Raw genomic sequence first — 20,257 nt, 5'->3', positions numbered from 1 at the left:
TGCTTTATGATAGAAAACCTCCAGAAAGTAGGCATAGAGAGAACTTTCCTCAACATAATAAAGGCCGTATATGACAAACCCACAGCCAACATCGTCCTTAATGGTGAAAAACTGAAACCATTTCCACTACAATAAGGAATAAGACAAGGTTGCCCACTATCCCCACTGTTATTCAACATGGTTTTGGAAGTTTTAGCCACAGCAATCAGAGAAGAAAAAGGAATAAAAGGAATCCAAATCGGAATAGAAGAAGTAAAGCTGTGACTGTTTGCAGATGACATGATACTATATATAGAGAATTCTAAAGACGCTACCAGAAAAGTACTAGAGCTAATCAATGAATTTGGTGAAGTAGCAGGATACAAAATTAATGCACAGAAATCTCTTGCATTCCTATACACTAATGACGAACAATTGGAAAGAGAAATTAATGAAACACTCCCATTTACCATTGCAATAAAAAGAATAAAATATCTAGGAATAAACCTACCTAAGGAGACAAAAGACCTGTATACAGAAGATTATAAGACACTGATGAAAGAAATTAAAGATGATACCAACAGATGGAGAGATATACCATGTTCTTGGATTGGAAGAATCAACATTGTGAAAAATGACTATATTACCCAAAGCAATCTACAGATTCAGTGCAATCCCTATCAGACTACTAATGGCATTTTTCACAGAACTAGAACAAACAATTTCACAATTTGTATGGAAACTCAAAAGACCCCGAATAGCGAAAGCAATCTTGAGAAAGAAAAGCAGAGCTGGAGGAATTACGCTCCCTGACTTCAGACTCTGCTACAAAGCTACAGTAAGGAAGACAGTATGGTACTGGCACAAAAACAGAAATATATATCAATGGAACAGGATAGAAAGCCCAGAGATAAACCTACACAAATATAGTCACCTTCTCATTGATAAAGGAGGCAAGAATATACAATGGAGAAAAGGCAGCCTCTTCAATAAGTGGTGCTGGGAAAACTGCACAGCTACATGTAGGAGAATGAAATTAGAACACTCCCTAACACCATACACAAAAATAAACTCAAAATAGAATAAAGACCTAAATGTAAAGCCAGACACTATAAAAGTCTTAGAAGAAAACATAGGCAGAACACTCTATGACATAAATCACAGTAAGATCCTTTTTGACCCACCTCCTAGAGAAATGGAAATAAAAACAAAAATAAACAAATGGGACCTAATGAAACTTAAAAACTTTTGTACAGCAAAGGAAACCATAAACAAGATGAGAAGACAACCCTCAAAATGGGAGAAAATATGTGCAAATGAAGCAACTGACGAAGGATTAATCTCCAAAATTTACAAGAAGCTCAGCAGCTCAATATCAGAAAAACAAATGACTCAGTCCAAAAATGGACAGAAGACCTAAATAGACATTTTTCCAACAAGATATACAGATAGCCAACAAATACATTAAAGAATGTTCAACATCACTAATCATTAGAGAAATTCAAATCAAAACTACAATGAGGTATCACCTCACACCAGTCAGAATGGCCATCATCAGAAAATCTCCAAACAGTAAATGCTGGAGAGGGTGTGGAGAAAAGTGAACCCTCTTGCACTGTTGGTGGGAATGTATATTGATACAGCCACTATGGAGAACAGAATGGAGCTTCCTTACAAAACTAAAAATATGGCTTCCCTGGTGGCGCTGTGGTTGAGTCCGCCTGCCGATGCAGGGGACACGGGTTCGTGACCCGGTTTGGGAAGATCCCTCACGCCACAGAGTGGCTAGGCCTGTGAGCCATGGCCACTGAGTCTGCGCGTCCAGAGCTTGTGCTCCACAATGGGAGAGGCCACGACAGTGAGAGGCCCGCATAGTGCAAAAAAAAAAAGAAAAAAAAACCCCTAAAATTAGAACTACCATACAACCCAGTAATCTCACTACTGGGTGTATACCCTGAGAAAACCATAATTCAAAAAAGTCATTCATTTACCACAATGTACATTGCAGCTCTCTCTACAATAGCCAGGAAATGGAAGCAACCTAGGTGTCCATTGACAGGTGAATGGATAAACAAGATGTGGCACATATATACAATGGAATATTACTCAGCCATAAAAAGAAACAAAATTGAGTTATTTGTAATGAGGTGGATGGACCTAGAGTCTGTCATACAGAGTGAAGTAAGTCAGAAAGAGAAAAACAAATACTGTATGCTAAGTCGTATATGTGGAATCTAAAAAAAAAAAAAAAATTATGAAGAACCTAGGGGCAGGACAGGAATAAAGACGCAGATGTAGAGAATAGACTTGAGGACACGGGGAGGGGGAAGGGTAAGCTGGGACAAAGTGAGAGAGTGGCATGGACATATATACTACCAAATGTAAAATAGATAGCCAGTGGGAAGCAGCCACATAGCATAGGGATATCATCTCGGTGCTTTGTGACCACCTAGAGGGGTGGGATGTGGAGGGTGGGAGGCAGATGCAAGAGGGAGCAGATATGGGGATATATGTATATATATAGCTGATTCACTTTGTTATAAAGCAGAAATTAACACACCATTGTAAAGCAATTGTACTTCCATAAAGATGTTAAAAAAATTGGCTAGTTCAAGCATCTGCTATTCTCCTAGAGCTCCCTATTATTTTATTTTTTTTCCTTATAAACTCCTTGGTCTTCCCTATTTGGATTTAAATATGTATCTCTCAAGTTAGAGGAAAAGAAAACAGTGAAAACAAAGCAAGACCCCTATGATCACATGTTGTCCTCCAGCTACTTCCCTATCTCTTTCTTGTCAGAACTAAGTCTCTTGAAAGGATTATATCCATTCATTATTCTGTGTTTTCATCTTTTACCTCTTACGGTGCAGAAAAATGACTACTTGTTCCATGACTCCACTGGCACAGCTCTGATGAAGCTCACCAGTAACATATTTCTTGCCAAATGTAAAGTCCTTTTCCAGTTCTGTTTTTACCTTGATTTCTTTTCACCATTTATTCTGCTCTCCAACCCCTCCAAAGGCGTGGAATTACTTTTAAAATTCATTTTGTTTCCCACTAATTTGTTTTGTCTCCACTTCTCTCATCACTTTTCCCTCAGTCTTTTTCAGGTATTTCCCTTCTTTTTTGCCTCCACTTGATGTTGACCAGGGCTCTCTCCTTGGTCCTTTCCTCTTTTCATTCTGCCCTCCTCTTGAGTGGTTTCATTCCCTCAGAGAATACTCATGTCTCCTGATCCACATCTGTAGCCCAGACTTCTCATTCTGGCTCCAGCTTATAAATATTGTAATTAAGAGAGCAACAGGTGCTTGACATTGAGCATGGTCCAAATAAAAACAACTCCTTTCCCTTTCACATTTTCCTTCACCCACGCCCATGGCCAGGTATAGATCTCACTCTACATTTCCTATTTCAGTTAGTGCATTGTCTACCTGACTGCCAAACCAGGTCCTTCCTAAACTCCCACCTTTTCCTCAGCCCTATATCTAATCAGTTATCCAGTTCAGTTCATGTAAGTTTCTAGGGTTAAGAAAGGTCGCTTACATCATTTTATATATATAAATGACTTTAATTTGTCAGTTTATGGCATATTTAATCAGCCAAAGAAAAAGTTTACAGAAAATTATTTCAGTTAGAAAGGGGTAGGTAGCTATTGCATTTATGGGGAAAAAATGAATTTTCCTTAATCTTATTATTGTAGTATGTATAGATAGCCTTGTTGAAAATTGCCATTGAACATATTAGTTACAGATTAATCTTCCTTTATATTAATTTATTAGATCATTATTGACTACTTTTGCCCTTTATGTCAGGTTCTAGGAATACAACAAGCCTAAGGTATAGATCTTATCCACATAGGGGTATATTTTATAGAAAATCATTTTAGTTTCGTTATTTTAAAATATATAAAGCAGATATTCAGGTATCAAATAATATATTCAATGATTTACATTATCATATAAATAGGAGTTTTGGCCTCCATTAAATTATAAAAATCAGTCTTTGTTTCAAATAACATTTTGCATTTGCCAATGAATATCATCTCTAGGTGTTTGAATTTTACATACTTAGCCTGTAAAACTGAAAGAAATTTATTTTAAAAGAAGAAATAAATGCAGATAAAATGTCAGCAATAACATAAAATATCCCAGTGTTGTTTTGTAATAGTATCTAAGCCACTTAGTGTGAAAATTGATGATTGAATAAATATAGGAAATTATCTTATGGTCCCTGAACTGTAAATAAAGACTGAAGAGAATTAGAAATGAACTTCAAAGCCCTCAGATGGAACAGCATAGCAAGTATTCTGTCTATATCCTGGGAGTTTTGGAAGATGTTGACTCTCAAGTGAATCCCTCTCATGAAATTACCTTCAGCTGGAAGGAGCCGCCTAACCCAAGTTCAAGCCTCCTCCTCACCAGGCCTAATGTAGTGACTGATCATTGTCTTTCGTAGGACAACTCTGAAAGACGATCTCCACTCTAGATCTCCTTCTGGATCACATGGAGACTTTGTAGTGATGCATTACAGTTTAATTCCCCTCACTACCTAATCCTGCCTCCTTTTTTCTTTTTTTTTTTTTGTCTGCACACCATCACAAGAATTGATCCTGCGAGCACTCCCCAGTAAATTTCCTGAATGCATCTCTTCATGAGAGAATCATATTTTCAAGGAAACATTCTAGATGGTCTGAGGAAGTAGAGTCTAAAATAGAATGTTAGATCACCCATCAGTGCACTAACTGGCTGACAGTGAGGACCCCATTGCTGGTGGTAGGTGGACTATGGATAGTCCTTGAATGCTATAGTGGTAAAATTGTTAAAACCTTCACAGATGGTGAACAAGGATAGGTACCAATGGAAGGTAACACTCTGTGAATTCAATATCTCAGGCTTTTGAGGAATTCAGTGGAAAGTAATAATTATAAGAACAATGGAATCAGTTTCTGCTGAGTGCTATTTATACAGTGTAGAGAAAGAAGAAAAGACTGAGTGTGATTAATCATGAGTTTAAGGTGATGTGTGAGGATAAGAAAGCCTCTGTAGCAGAATATAAAGAAAGTCTTATCTTCTTTAGCCAGAGGTTATAAAAGCTGATAATAAGGCTTAGAATTTATTTAAAAGTATAGCAGAGTTCCAGAGACTCTTGACTCCTCAGTCCCAGCGTACCAGCCAAGCCAAGATCTGAACCCCAGCTAGGAACAAGTAGAACCCTGACTTGGGGAGGTGGGGTATATCTGGGTTTGTGATCTTAAAAACCTTGAAAACCTATATATTCCTAAACCTTCTGGGCCTACAGAAGTGGACCATTTCTTCCAATTAGGGGCTATCACTTCTATCTTTCTTAAATATGATGCAGAATCTTCTTCCTTTTGTGGTAGTACATACTCCTTTTAAGATATACCCTCACCTCCATTCCTTGCCACCAGATTAGTATATAGGGTCAATAGATGACATGATTTGACCGTAGAAATGCTTTGTCTCTAAGGGAGGAAATATCCTATGCTATGCTTCAAATGAGCTGCAGACCCTAGCCAATACTTATGGGTAGGAGTCAGGAGAGTATGTAGGGAGTAGGATCCTGAGGCTGCTGGACCAAGTGGGATTGACAGTAAGATTGAGTAAGATTGGAGATGGAGAATAAGATCAAATGGAGATAAAGAATAAGAGTTTAGGGGCTTCCCTGGTGGCGCAGTGGTTGAGAGTCCGCCTGCCGATGCAGGGGACACGGGTTCGTGCCCCGGTCCGGGAAGATCCCACATGCTGCGGAGCGGCTAGGCCCGTCAGCCATGGCCGCTGGGCCTGCGTGTCCAGAGCCTGTGCTTTGCAACGGGAGAGGCCACGGCAGTGAGAGGCCCGCGTACCGCAAAAAAAAAAAAAAAAAAAAAAGAGTAAGAGTTTATTGATATGGGAGCATTCTCCCATGATGTACGATCCAGACCCTGGCCAGGATAGCAGGACATAGTTGCTGCTGTTAGGATGGTTCTCAGAAGCTTGAGGAAAGCAGTGGTCCCCATAAAAAGAAGTATACATGCCACAACTGCTGTGCAGATAGTAGAAAAAGGGATCAAAAGTCTCAGATATGTAAGCATGCTAGAGTGAATTTACCAGTTAGAGCCACAAAAGTCAGCAACTCAGTATATTCTGTGTAAAGGCTTAGAAGACACCACATTTATTAAAGCAATAGGAATGTGCTGACGACTGAGATACAGGCATTGTTGATTCTCAGAGGTGACTGTTCTCTGTAGGCAGATGTTCATAGCAGGAGATGCTATTGCAGAATTGGTCTTCCTGATAACGATGGGATGGTAGGATCTCAAAGTAATAGAGGCTAGGTGGCAGTATGTAGTTGTCACAAGCAAGATGGACACAGCTCTCTTAATGAGCAGCTAGTTCAAATGTATCCAGTGCTCTAGACTCACAGAGAGCTATGGAGATGGTTAATAGAACACAGCATCCCTTGAGGCAAAATAAAAGGACAGTCAACAGGTGTATTGCCCCATATACACAATTAAAGAAATCATGGCATAGATGATCTTATTTGCAAAGCAGAAATAGAGACACAGATATAGAGAACAAATGTATGGACATGAAGGGGCGAAAGGGAGTGGGGTGGGATGAACTGGGAGATTGGGACTGACATATATACACTATTGATACTATGTATAAAATAGATAACTAATGAGAACCTACTGTATAGCTTAGGGAACTCTACTCAATGCTCTGTGGTGACCTAAATGGGAAGGAAATCCAAAAAAAGAGGGGATATATGTATATGTACAGCTGATTCACTTTGCTGTACAGTAGAAACTAACACAACATTGTAAAGCAACTACAATAAAAATTAATTAATTAAAAAAAAAGAAGTCAGATGGATGATCAGGAGGCTGAATATGGTCATATAATAAAAAGTCAGGACTCCTTGTTAAATTGTTGAACCTGGTAATTTTCAGACCGTGTGACCTGAAGTGCCAATCATGCATTTGGTTTTGTCATATCTACGAACACTCTGTCATAAAATAGGGCAGACCTATCAGGAGTCCATCATAAGATGGAAGTGGTACATCTAAGATGAGGCATGACCAGGGCCAAAGCACCTAAGTAAAATGTACAAGCAAGTGCCCAGACCCCTACGGCATCTATCAGTGTTTTACCAGTGTCTCTATCTGAGTTCATACCTGGCCACATAGAGGGTCTCTTTTGAGCTAATGGAGAAAAAAGGCTAAGCTGCTTTAATAATGAGTCAGCCCAGTACATGTATGCAAGGCCAAAATTGGACTGCTGCTTCACTAAAACCCCACTCTGTGATGTTCTTGATAGACAGGAATAAGGGGAAAATCTTCCCAGTGAACAGAACTTCGACTTGGGTGGTGTACCTGGCCAACTACTTTGTGTGGAAAGGGGAGATCTGTTCAAGTATTTGGATGGACCTATGGGCGTGGCATGAAGTGTGATAATATTTGTATTGCATGTTAATGAGCACCAATAAGTATCTACCACAGAAGCAGCACAAAACACAAAATAGACAGAGTAATGCAGACAGTTGATATCAACCAACTTCTGTCACTGACCACCCATAGCTGGGATAACAGGCTCGTGAAAAGAATAGCTATAATGGTAGGGATAGAGGCTATGCATAAGTTTGAAATATGGGTTATATTCATGAAGGTTGGTCTGTGTACTGCCACTACTGAATATCTAACCTGGCAGCAACAGACACCAACAGTTGCCTCTTTATAAAGCATTATCCTTCAAGAATACCAACCAGTCCCTTGGTAGCAAGTTAATCATATTAGAACTTTTTTACCCTGAAAGTGACAGTGCATCATTTTGATTAAATTTGACATGTATTCTGAATATGGACTTTTCTGCTGACCTCAGCTAGCATCAGCCCTATCCAAAGGCTTTTAGAGTGTTTTATTCTTAATACATGATCCTACCTAATCACTCATGGGACCAGAGCACATTTTATAGCAGTGAAGATATAGCAGTAGGAGCATTGCCATGGTAATCTCTAGTCATATCATATTCTATACCACCTAAAAAAATTAACTTACTAGAGTGATAGAATGGCCTTTGGAGGAGGCAGCTGAGTCTTGGAGAGATAATATCCAGTAAGGAGGGAGTGCCATCTTCTGTGATGCAGGATACATCCTAAATCAATGACCATTATTATATGATGCTTTTGTTCTTTTCTTTCCTTCTTTCTTTTCCTTTTTCTTTCTTCTTTTTTTCTTTTCTTTTCTTTTTTTTGGAGAATACATAGGTTCAAGAATCAAGTAGAGACCCTACTTACTACCATCACATTCAGTGATCCATTTGGGGAATCTGTGTTTCCCTCCCCACAACTCAGGTCTCTCTGCCAGTTTAGAAGTTCTAGTTCTCAGAAAGGGAAAACCTTTTATTAAGTGACACAGCAAGCGTCCCATTAATCTTCAAGACATGGTTGCTACTCTGTTACCTTAGGCTTCCTGTGTCAGAAAATAGCAGAAAAGAGGAGTCACCATCCTAGCAGGAGTAACTGGCCCATATAGTCAGCTTGAAGGTAGGATTGTTGTTACATAGTGAGGCAGCAAGAATATATTCTATACCCAGTTGATCCACTGAGTCATTTCTTGCTATTCTGTTGTCCAGTTTTGGTGGTAAACAGACAAATGCATCAGTAATAGCTTGAGAAGAGCGCGGTTACCAGGGGCTCAAAATCCTCAGTGACAAAGATCTGGTAGCCTCACTAGGTAAACTACTTATACCAAAAGATGTACTAGCCCAGGATGAGAGCAATCTAGAATGGTAATAGTAGAAGGACATGATAACTATCATCCCACCACAGTTTCTTTTGAAAGATTTCCTAGGAAAGGTGATTACCCAAAATCCTGGAATAACTTTTCTGAGATAGAGTGAATTTTCATACCTCACAGGTGGATCTGAGTGGATGCTGTAATACAACCCCCAGATCCCTTCCTCAGGGCTGAAGCACTTATTCCTCCAGCCATTGAAACTTTTAGCAGCTGATGGCTATCAGCTAATTCCTTCTCTAGAAATTGCCATATGCCAAAGAGAGCTGCCCCTCCCAAGGTCAAGGCTCCTGGTGGGGAGCAGCACACTTGCCAGGACTGGTTGATGGGAGAGAGGGTTGTAGTATAAAGGCTTAGCTTCCTTGTCTTAAGGCAGTACAGTTTTGAGGGGACCTCAGGACTCCAAAACTTCTCTAGAGTTAGAGACCTCAGTTGCAATTGCACTGTAGTTCAGCTGTCCTCCTTAACAAATCTATTTCCTTCACTCCCCCACGAGTCTTGAAGGTACTTTCCAATACACTTCCTGCACACATCTGTCTTACAGCCTCTTTTCCGAGAAACCTGACCTAAGGCATATATTCAGTAATATATAGAGTATATATTAAACATATCTTTTAAATGATATATTTCTATATATCACTTAAACTGTATATCATGTATGTATATATGTATGTGTACATACACACACAAACATATAATCTCACTTAAAATATATTTTTTAGCCATGCCATTATTTGACTTGTCTAAAAGAAGCCTTGTTTTTGGCTTGTTTTTTTGTTTCACTTTTAAATGTGTTTTTAATCTTTTAAAACAGTAATAAAAAGGCAGAAATATTTTATGCTGTACAGAAAGGTAACCACTAATGGCATATTTGTTTTTAAGTGTGAAAAAAAATCATTTGGGAGTTTTATGAAATGGAAATTCCAAAACATGGGTGAGTCTAACAGATAATTCTGCCAATACAATGTTCAGTAAGCCATTGTCACAGGATTAGATCCTCAGAAGGCCAGTGACCCGAAACTCACCTAAGTCAGAGAAGAGCTTGTATAAAGGATTGTTTGGGTTTGGTCTATTCCTGACTGCGCCTATCAACACCACCACCTAACATGAAAAGAGCTAGGGATACATCAATAAATGGGTTTCAAAAATATCATATTAATAACTATTTGGAACCCAAAGAATGTCACCATTGTTACAATGTTTCCCATCCAAATCTGTTTTCTTCTGAAAGTTTCCGGCTTGAGAATTTTGTTTTTACAATATAACACAGCTCATATGTCTAAAAAGGAAACTGTGACTAAAAGAAAATATGTTTTGAACAAGAGAAAATAAGTTGTTTACAACTGACTCACAGTACCTTTTTTTCAAGCCACTAAGATGGAGTTCAGCTGATCAATCTCCTGTAGGATTTGATTTATATGTAAAAGCCTAATCATCAAATAAGAGACTCTTTGATGGATTTTAAAGACCTTTAAACATTTCATGGTAATAATGCTGGTATCCCTAAGTACTCCAACTTATTAAAACCAGGCATATATCCCTGCACAGCTAATAGAATGAATTTAAACTGAAAGTTCCTACAACTTTACCAAAAAAGCAGCAGTTGTTCTGTAAATTGTCACTACTAAAATTAGAGGCCATTGAGATAGCTGTGAAAAGATTCTAATGTTGGGGGAAAAAAAGAAAACTCAGAATGTTGCAAAGCTAGACATCTAAGTAGGACTGTCAAGCAATTCACATTGGAAAAAAGCTTTTTTAAAACTGGGGAAATTTGGGATTCTGTTCTTTACTTTGATTCCTTAGGGAAGCTATTACTTCACTAATTTAGTTGCCTTTTTATTATTTTAACACATCTTTATAAAATATTTATTTGTATTTATTTTTTTATTGAGGTATAATTGACATATAACAGTATATTAGTTTTAGGTATACAACATAATGATTCAATACTTGTATACATTGCAAAATGATCGCCATAATAACTCTAGTTGCCATCAGTCACCATACAAACTTACAAATTTGTTTTTCTTGTAATAAGAACTTTTAAGATTTACTCTTTTAGAAAGTTTCAAATACACAAAACAGTTGTTTTAAAGCAAATACGCTCCTTAATTTCTTTTTCTCTTAAGAGAAGAACCTGGGATATGGTATATAGGGGTTGGCAATCTATGGCAGACAATGTATGGCCCATGAGCCAAATCTGGCTGGGGCACCTGCATTTGTAAATAAAGTTTAATTGGAACTCAGCAACCCTCATCTTTCATTCATTTACCTATTGTCTTTGGATGCTTTCACACTACAATGGTAGAGTTGAGTAGTTGAGACAAAGACTGTGTGAACCACAAAGCCCAAGATATTCATGAATTGTTTCTTTCCAGAAAATGTTTGTTAAACCCTGTAGTAAATATCCCTTCTTTAGAATGTATGTAAAATGGCAAAAATTTAGTTCCAATATTCAGTAATAGAAATATTAATGCCTTTTAATAGTACCTTCTGTTAGCACATTTTTGACTAGCAAATATGATCTGGGATATAAAGTATGAGATGAAAGAAAAATTTAACCCAGTACAAGATCATATTTTCTTACTACAAAGATTATAATAATTTGTAAACATAAGTTATTTTAAAAATACATGTTATAAATAATTGGAAAAAGAAGTATGTTAAAGTTAAGAGCTAGTTGAGCTACTTGATTTTTTTTTCTATGACTGGTTCTTCGTTTTGGCTAACCTCTTAAGTTTTCTGATCTCTCTCATGGACCTCTGTTTTATGTGGCTGTTGATGATGTGTTGGAAATATGTAGTCATTTGTACTATTTCAGCAAATAGAGATCTTAAGAAGTAACTATTATTTGGCTTTACCTTCTATCACTGGAAATTTCTCTGCAAATGAGTTCAATAAACTCAATGAAAAAGAGTCTAGTTAAAAATAATACATTCAGGGGGTTCCCTGGTGGCGCAGTGGTTGAGAGTTCACCTGCCGATGCAGGGGACACGGGTTCGTGCCCCAGTCCGGGAAGATCCCACATGCCGCCGAGCGGCTGGGCCCGTGAGCCATGGCTGCTGAGCCTGCGCGTCTGGAGCCTGTGCTCCGCAACGGGAGAGGCCACAACAGTGAGAGGCCCGCATACCGCAAAAAAAATATATAAATAAAAATAAAATAATACATTCAATTAGGAAAATTCATCTTTGGTTAGGTTTTATATGTATAGTACTTTAAAACCCATGTAACTCATAACACTGTTTTCATGTTTTATAGATTTGGATGATCCAGTAGTAACTGTTCATCAAAGTATAGGTGAAGCTAAAGAACAGTTTTACTATGAGAGAACAGTGTTCCTCCGGTGTGTTGCCAATTCCAATCCACCTGTTCGGTACAGCTGGAGACGTGGCCAGGAGGTGTTACTACAAGGATCTGATAAAGGAGTTGAGATTTATGAACCCTTCTTTACCCAGGTAGGAATTGAGGTACAGTATTTCCACCCCACTCTGCTGGATACCTTTCTAATTCAGGCAGCATGCAATACTATATCAATTTGAAAAGATAATTTCTCCCAGTCTGACCTTTGAAAAAATAACATGTGCTTGAAAGATCAGAGGACTCAAATAATGAAGAACAATTTGTTTATTTTTCATGTGGTAGTTAAATTGATAATGTTAACTCTTGAAAACAATTTAATGTATCCTAACATATTTCTTTGTCTATAGGTTTGCCTAGGTTTCACTCTAAAGTACGTAATTATACATTTGCTGCCTGCTTTGTTTTTTTGTGGGAAATATTTCTTAAAGAAGAGATTTTGATTTCCCCATTTGCAATGGTAAATACATTTTAAAAGAATGAAGAAATCTACTTGAAATTTATTTGGTTTTGGTTTTAGGGGAAAAGTCTGTCTAATTTTCCTTGTTCAGTTTTGACTTAATTTAAGTATAGAACCGTAATTATGTAAAAGCTAAAATATCTGAGTCATTAAAAACGTATTTAATAAAAAGAAAATTTGAATTAATTTTATATAGAGTGAATGTAATATGGAACATTCTTCTATAATGTATTTTTTAAATTTTATTGAAGTATAGTTAATGAATTAATAATTCTTGAGGAGGACATTGAAGTTGTAGGAATATTTAAATACTGTTATTATAAAGATTTTTTGATGACCAGAAAGGAACACAAACCTAACTAACAAAGAAAAAGTTTTAAATAAAAAAATGTACTTGGAAAAATTTCAAAATAATTGTGACCATGAATTTTTTTAAAAAAATTATATGGGTAATAAGGTAAACAGGAATTTGACTACATTGTTAAAGTTTGGAACATCATATATCCATAACTAGGGAAGTATATAACCAAATTTAAAATGTTGTAAATATTCTACTTCAGAATGTTAAAGATTATTAAAAGTTTCACATCTCAACTCTCTAATAATATAAGATTATCCTGAGTTTGTAAATTTCCCAGCATCCCATATTTTGTCATTAAATACGGCATTAAATAAATATGGCAATTCATTCTTTAATTTTTACTGAAATCCATTTTTTTTAATTTAGCAAAATAACTTAAAAAATTTGTCAACAGTACTTAGTTGCTTGGATGTCTCTAACGTTTAGAAATCCAAATAAATGATCACCTATCATTTATTTGATTCTTCTATTGTCAATTTCTTTTAAAATATAGACATTGTTAAAATTTAGAAAACATAATTTACTGTTTCACATGATGTTTACCATACCAAGGCAGTTCTAGACACATATTCACTAGGTACATAATCACTGTAGGCAGTTTCTTACCTGCTGAAGGGTCTTATCACTTAGAAATGAGCACATGGCCCTTGTCCAAATTGGGGAAAAACTTCTATACTTCCAAATAATTAAGAATTCGTTTTAAAGTTATTAAATAAGCACAATCAAATTTTTCATTCATTTTGAATTTGTTGCCATTTCTGTGTTAGCAACTCTTAAAAAATCTGTCTTACAAGAACTCTAAACTAGTAGCTATTGATTCTACCTTTTAAAGGTAACTTTTATTTTCTCTTCCTTCTTTTGCTTCCCCCATTCTTTTGTGAGAAAAACAACTTTTTAATTTGAACATTTCAATACTGATACTTCCTTTGTTATGAATATTAGCTTATACTATGCTGCATAACACACACTTTTTCTTTTGCTATACTCGAAACTCTGCTGCTTGTACCCTCTGAATTAATTCTCCTAAAAAGTATTTAAGAAACAAACTTTTTTTGAAATTCTGTGCTCTGGATTCACCTGCTGTAGCTGATAATTGCCAATAACATGTAGTTATAGCTCCTATTTAAAAATGTCTTTCCTGCCTTTGGTTACTTGATTATGTTGTTTATCTTTCCTTCTGAAATGGCTATGTATTTGGGGGGTTTTTTTGTGTTTTTTGTTTTCTATATTTATTTATTTATTTTTAACTTTTTATTTTATACTGGAGTATAGTTGATTAACAATGTTGTGATAGTTTCAGGTGTGCAAGAAAATGATTCATTTATACATATACATGTATCTATTCTTTTTCAAAATCTTTTCCCATTTAGGTTGTTACATAAGATTGAGCAGAGTTCTCATACAGTAGGTCCTTGTTGCTTGTCCAGTTTAAATATAGCAGTGTGTACATGTCAATCCCACACTCCCTAATGGTTATATATTTATATCTGTCCTAAAAATTATGTAGAAACAATACTTTAAAACTTTTATGTTATATATGTACTTAATTTGTTAACATTAAACATATTTTGTAGGCTGGATTGATAAAACTCTCAAACAGCAGCACATGGAAATTTTAGTTCTTATAACCACAGAGAATGTTGGATTTCTCACAGACAAAATGTTGTCAGTGGTTTTTCTTCATACCACGTGTGTTGACATACTGAACATGGGCCTGATATACACAAGTCCAACCATATCACATGACTTCTATTATCTCTCCATGGAATATAGCAATAGGTTCCTAACTGGCTGTCATGTTTTATTACAGAAACCTCTAATCATCTGAGTGATCATTTTAAAATGTAAATATTTTTCCTGCTTTAATCTCTCCAGTGGCTTCCCAATGTTTACAATAGATCCAATATACGTTTCGTGACCTACAAGGCCATGTTTGACCTTGCTCTGTCTTGTTCTCTCTTACCTTCTGTACCTTATTCACTGTTCTGGTCACACCTGCCCTAGACATGTCTAGGGTGTGAATGTTCTCGATTCCTCCAAGTAGAATGTTATTTACCAGATAATATGGCAGGGATCTACTTAACACTAAGCACTCATCACCTGAGAAAGGCTTTCCCTGACAGATCTATCTGAGGTAACATCTTTTCCCTTCCACAGTTACTCTTTTCTAATACCCAGTTTTTTGTTGTTGTTATTTGTTTTTATTTGTTTTGTTTTTCCCTACAGCACTGAAATTATCAAATTATCTTATTTGTGTATTTGGACATAAACTCAATGATTATAGTGACTTTGTCTTTTCAACAGCTCAAATGGTGCCTGACACATGGAAGATTCTCAATAAATATATTGAGCCAATATTCCCATGGAGATGTCTGGATTTGTAACTAAGGAATAGTTAAAATTATTAGTAACTCCTGAATCACTCTCTGTAACTCCATTCCTCTTTACCCACTAAAGAAAGCTTAGTGAAATGTGAATGAGAATGATATTATAGTTAAATCAATTTTAAAGTATTTAATTTCCAAACTGTTGATGATTTTCTTGTTATAATTTTTAATTGATTTCTAGTCTAATTTCACTGGGTCAGAAAGCATACTCTCAACAATTTCAGTCTTTAGAAATTGAGACTTGCATGGTGTACTTGCCTGTGATGTACCTCCATGAATGATCCATGTGCACCCACAAAGTGTGCATTCCAAAATTGTTGGGTTTCAGATAGGTCACATTTGTTAATTTTGTTGTTCAGATATTCTATGTATTTCCTGATTTTTGTGTCTGCTGTCCTTAAAGCTATTGAGAGGAGTTAGTTAATGTCTATGACTATGGCTGTGGATTTGTCCCTTTCTTCTTTATTTTTATAAATTTTTGCTTTATATATTTTGAAGGTATATTATTAGCACATACAGAATTAGGATTTTTATATTTTCCTAGTGGATTATCTTGAGTGTATTATCTTCCTGGTAAGTTATCATTCAGAAATATCCTTCTATACCACTGGCACTGTTTCTTGCCTTAAATCTGCATACCATATTTGCTTTAGATTTAAAATTAACTTTGTTTTGTATCCTTGAAATGCTCCCCAAGATAGATTTTGTTTTGTTTTGTTTTGCCTTCGTAATGGCTTTGCCATTTATAATGAGATAGGAATGGTGTTTACTTTTCCTTTTGCTTATCAGGTTAGTGTGTATGTATATGTATTCTTAGGTGTTATTGATTTCTTGGACTAGTTTCCCATCAATTGTCATGTGTACTTTATGAAGAAAAAGCTTTCCATTTTAGCTTTGTTTGTATTGGAGTACTTCAATAATATTTTAATTTATTTTCATAGATCTGTCGCCTCTGTGGCTTCATAGTGTAAATAAGGTCCAGTTAAAATGGCTGAGATCTGTTTTGTGCAAGATATGGGCAACTCTCTATTAGAGATATAGAGGCTGCTAGGTAAGGCTCCTCCTCTAACTTTGATAAACATGGGTAGAAGTCAAAATAAATAGTGATTATGATACAAAGTTAAAATTATTGTCAAAATAGTGGCACACAATAGCTCTATGGAGAGAACATTCAGGATGGAAAGCAATAGCATGTGTAACATACAGAAGGAAGACAAAATCTTCAGGGACTGGCCATGTCTCTGGATGGCTGGAATGATAATTGGTATATGTAGGGAACAGTGGACTGTAAATCTGGGAAGGCATACTGGGACTATATCATTGAAGGATTCAAATGACAGATCATAAGTCTGCTTATTTTTAATATTAGAAAATTAAATTTCTTTTAAAGATATTATGTTTTGCTAATCAATAACAATGTCTTGTTTTAAATAAAACAGAATTTCAAAGATAATGAGATATATCTACCCCACATGCATATTCATACTAAGTTAATATCTATATCAATTTGAAGTGAATATTTATTTCACCATCCTGTAGAAATACAAAATCTTGATTATGCCTTTTTATAGATCATGTTTCCAGAATGAAATTGGTATGTGTTCCTGAGGCTGATATGAATTAAAAAGCATATATGTCTAAGAGGAATAACTATCCTTTTCATACTTCCACTCATTTAATATGGAAGATGTCAGCTAGCGTATACTGTTATTTATTTAGAAGTTTATTATAAATTAGTCATTAGAGCTACAAAAAATGAGTGTAAATTGGAATGTTTGTTTTTTTTTTTCTTTTTACCGATATCTGAAAGTAAATATTAAAAGAAAGTTTCAATTCCTTTTCTAAGTAAAATAGAAATACTGCTTCAGGCTATGGGCATTATTTCACTAAACAATGTCACCATTGGTAAGGGCCACTGACTAATGAATAGAATGCCTTCCCTTTATTGATTTTATTTAAAAAGTAGTTTTAAAAATTTAAATACAGGATTTTCAAATAATTTTGTGAATGTTAAAGAAATGTGTACTTAAATTTTACAAACTATATGTACTCTTGCTATTTCTCGAGAACTTTTATAAAGATGTTCATGACATCATCTTGTATATTGTAATTACACCATCTAATTACAAGACTGAACATATTTACATCAATTATGTAATTAGTTATAATTAGGCTAATTAGACTAATTATACAATTAGACAATAATCAACTGAAAATTCCTTTTTACAAATCATGGAAATTCACATGAAAAAAGACTTCCAGTATCACAGAATATTAAATTTATATGTTCAACAAAATAAATTAATCCTATGCAATAAAACAGTTATAAGTAGTAAAGTCTAAATCATTATAAATATACTCATATGTATATGTACATGCCATTTGATAGCATATATATATGCACACACATGTATTATATATTCTCTATTTTGTTATGTATACATTATGATATATTTTTTAAAAATACTCTGAGCTTTGGGAGTTGTTTATTGAGAGGAAGAGAGTCAGCCTGAACGCTTTCCTCATTTCCTGAATGTGGTGAATTAATTGAGTGGGGTTCAAATTCTTCCTTAACTCTGCCTGTTATTTTCTACCTTCCTTTTACAGATTTTGTCTGTATTAGCCCCTCTCCCTCTTTGACATACTACACAGAGTAGTAATCTTACATATTAACCTAGATGACTGTCTCGTAAGTTCAGACACCTTGGTAACTTGTTTCCTGACTGCAAGATGTAAATCATCTTAGTTCACCCAAAACGATTCTCCAGTCAAATGAGAGCTGAACTTTGGGCAATTGTGGACCTAGAATTCACAGTAAAAGTTATTCCTCCATTTTGTCTGTCCTTCTCATGTGTCTACTTTGCTGCTCTGATCTGCATAAGAATTAACTAGGATATGCTGTGCACAAACCGTTATATTTATTGGACTATATTTTTTGGTCTTTTAAAGAGTGGGAATCATCTCAAAAGTAAGGCTGTTTAAGCCACTATGGAGAACAGTATGGAGGTTCCTTAAAAAACTACAAATAGAACTACCATATGACCCAGCAATCCCACTACTGGGCATATACCCTGAGAAAACCATAATTCAAAAAGAGTCATGTACCAAAATGTTCATTGCAGCTCTATTTACAATAGCCCGGAGATGGAAACAACCTAAGTGTCCATCATCGGATGAATGAATAAAGATGTGGCACATATATACAATGGAATATTACTCAGCCATAAAAAGAAACGAAATTGAGCTATTTGTAATGAGGTGGATGGACCTAGAGTCTGTCATACAGAGTGAAGTAAGTCAGAAAGAGAAAGACAAATACCGTATGCTAACACATATTTATGGAATTTAAGAAAAAAAAATGTCATGAAGAACCTAGGGGTAAGACAGGAATAAAGACACAGACCTACTAGAGAATGGACTTGAGGATATGGGAAGGGGGAAGGGTAAGCTGTGACAAAGCGAGAGAGAGGCATGGACATATATACACTACCAAACGTAAGGTAGATAGCTAGTGGGAAGCAGCCACATAGCACAGGGAGATCAGCTCGGTGCTCTGTGACTGCCTGGAGGGGTGGGATAGGGAGGATGGGAGGGAGGGAGACGCAAGAGGGAAGAGATATGGGAACATATGTATATGTATAACTGATTCACTTTGTTATAAAGCAGAAACTAACACACCATTGTAAAGCAATTATACTCCAATAAAGATGTAAAAACAACAACAACAAAAAAAGTAAGGCTGTTTAAGCCTTAAAATCTCAATTACTACCCAATTTGTAGTCTTTACCTTTGGATAACATAAACACTAGCAGCATTCCTAATCATAAGAACTTAGGTATATAAAATATTTCCAGAATGCATCTACTACAAAAATGATCTCTGTATTTTAATGGCCATAGCTTCATTGCTGTTGGTTCAAATATACTTGATTGTTTTATCAGTCCCTTGGGGCTTACTTTCCATTTACATGCTCTTGCTAATAATTGACTGTTCAGTTCTTCTGTGGGTGGCCCTAGCTCAGCTTCTTAAATCTGTCTTTCAGCTTACCCTAATATAAAGATTTTTTAAATTGTTATTACTACTGTTAGAGTCAATGTGGCTCAAAAAGGTTTACTGAAAACATTATGTGCAGGACAGTGAGTTGGCTCTATTCTTTTCTTGTCAGCAATCTTGACTGAGTTGATAGCATGCAAAGCACAGCACAAATGGTAGGAATGGAATTTAAAGTGGCCTTATCTTATATAATGGAAAAGGCAGTATTAATATAAATATATAATGTAAATGACAAAAACATATATAAACATATAAACAGATACAACTGGTATAGACAAAACATATTAACTCAGAAAATAGAAAGAATGTAGGAAAAATACATTTAGAGACTGTCTCAAGGGTAAGAGCTTTTAGTTTGAAAACTCTTTCTTGAAATAATGGCTGTATGAAAATATTCAAAATAACTGTAGGGGCATTTGTTGTTTAATGGGTAGACAGCTATGGTGGGTGGAAATCATGTTTAAGATATTTTCCAACAAGAGAGGGCAGGTTTTGAAAAAAAATAATAATCAGGTAGACAAGTGGCATTCAACACAAGATAAGTAGTATTAGAATAAATTAAAACCTACTCTCACAGCCCATCTAGTCTGGCCTCTTCCAGGCTCTGAAATTTAATGTCAATCAATTGTCTTCATTTCTCTACATTCCAGCCACACTGATTTTCTATCTAACCCTCCAACAGGGCAACCTTACTACTGTGTTAGGTCTCCTCAGTTTTGGTTCCTACTATCTTTATCGTACTATTTGTGATAACTCATATTTCAAACATCCTTCTAGTCATTCAAGTTTCAGTTCAAAAGCCTTAGAGATACCTCTCAGAATGTCCTATCCAGAATAGCTCACCACATCTCCATGTCTCTATCACA

General features: G+C 35.8%; 1 protein-coding gene across 2 annotated transcripts in view; it reads left to right on the top strand.

The window, feature by feature from the left end:
• MDGA2 (MAM domain containing glycosylphosphatidylinositol anchor 2) overlaps positions 1 to 20,257 on the top strand; it is an 826,249-nt gene that overhangs the window by 506,030 nt on the left and 299,962 nt on the right. Inside the window, exon 4 of one of the 2 annotated variants that reach the window (XM_030854879.2) lies at positions 12,032 to 12,228. The exons of the other annotated variant lie outside the window; for it this stretch is intronic. Coding sequence (XP_030710739.1) covers positions 12,032 to 12,228 — 197 coding nt within the window. The remainder of the gene's footprint in view (positions 1 to 12,031; positions 12,229 to 20,257) is intronic. 2 annotated transcript variants of the gene reach the window in all.

This window comes from Globicephala melas, chromosome 2 (genome assembly GCF_963455315.2).
Source record: "Globicephala melas chromosome 2, mGloMel1.2, whole genome shotgun sequence".
In the NCBI taxonomy this organism is placed as follows: domain Eukaryota; kingdom Metazoa; phylum Chordata; class Mammalia; order Artiodactyla; family Delphinidae; genus Globicephala; species Globicephala melas.
This window is presented reverse-complemented; position numbering and strand designations above follow the sequence as displayed.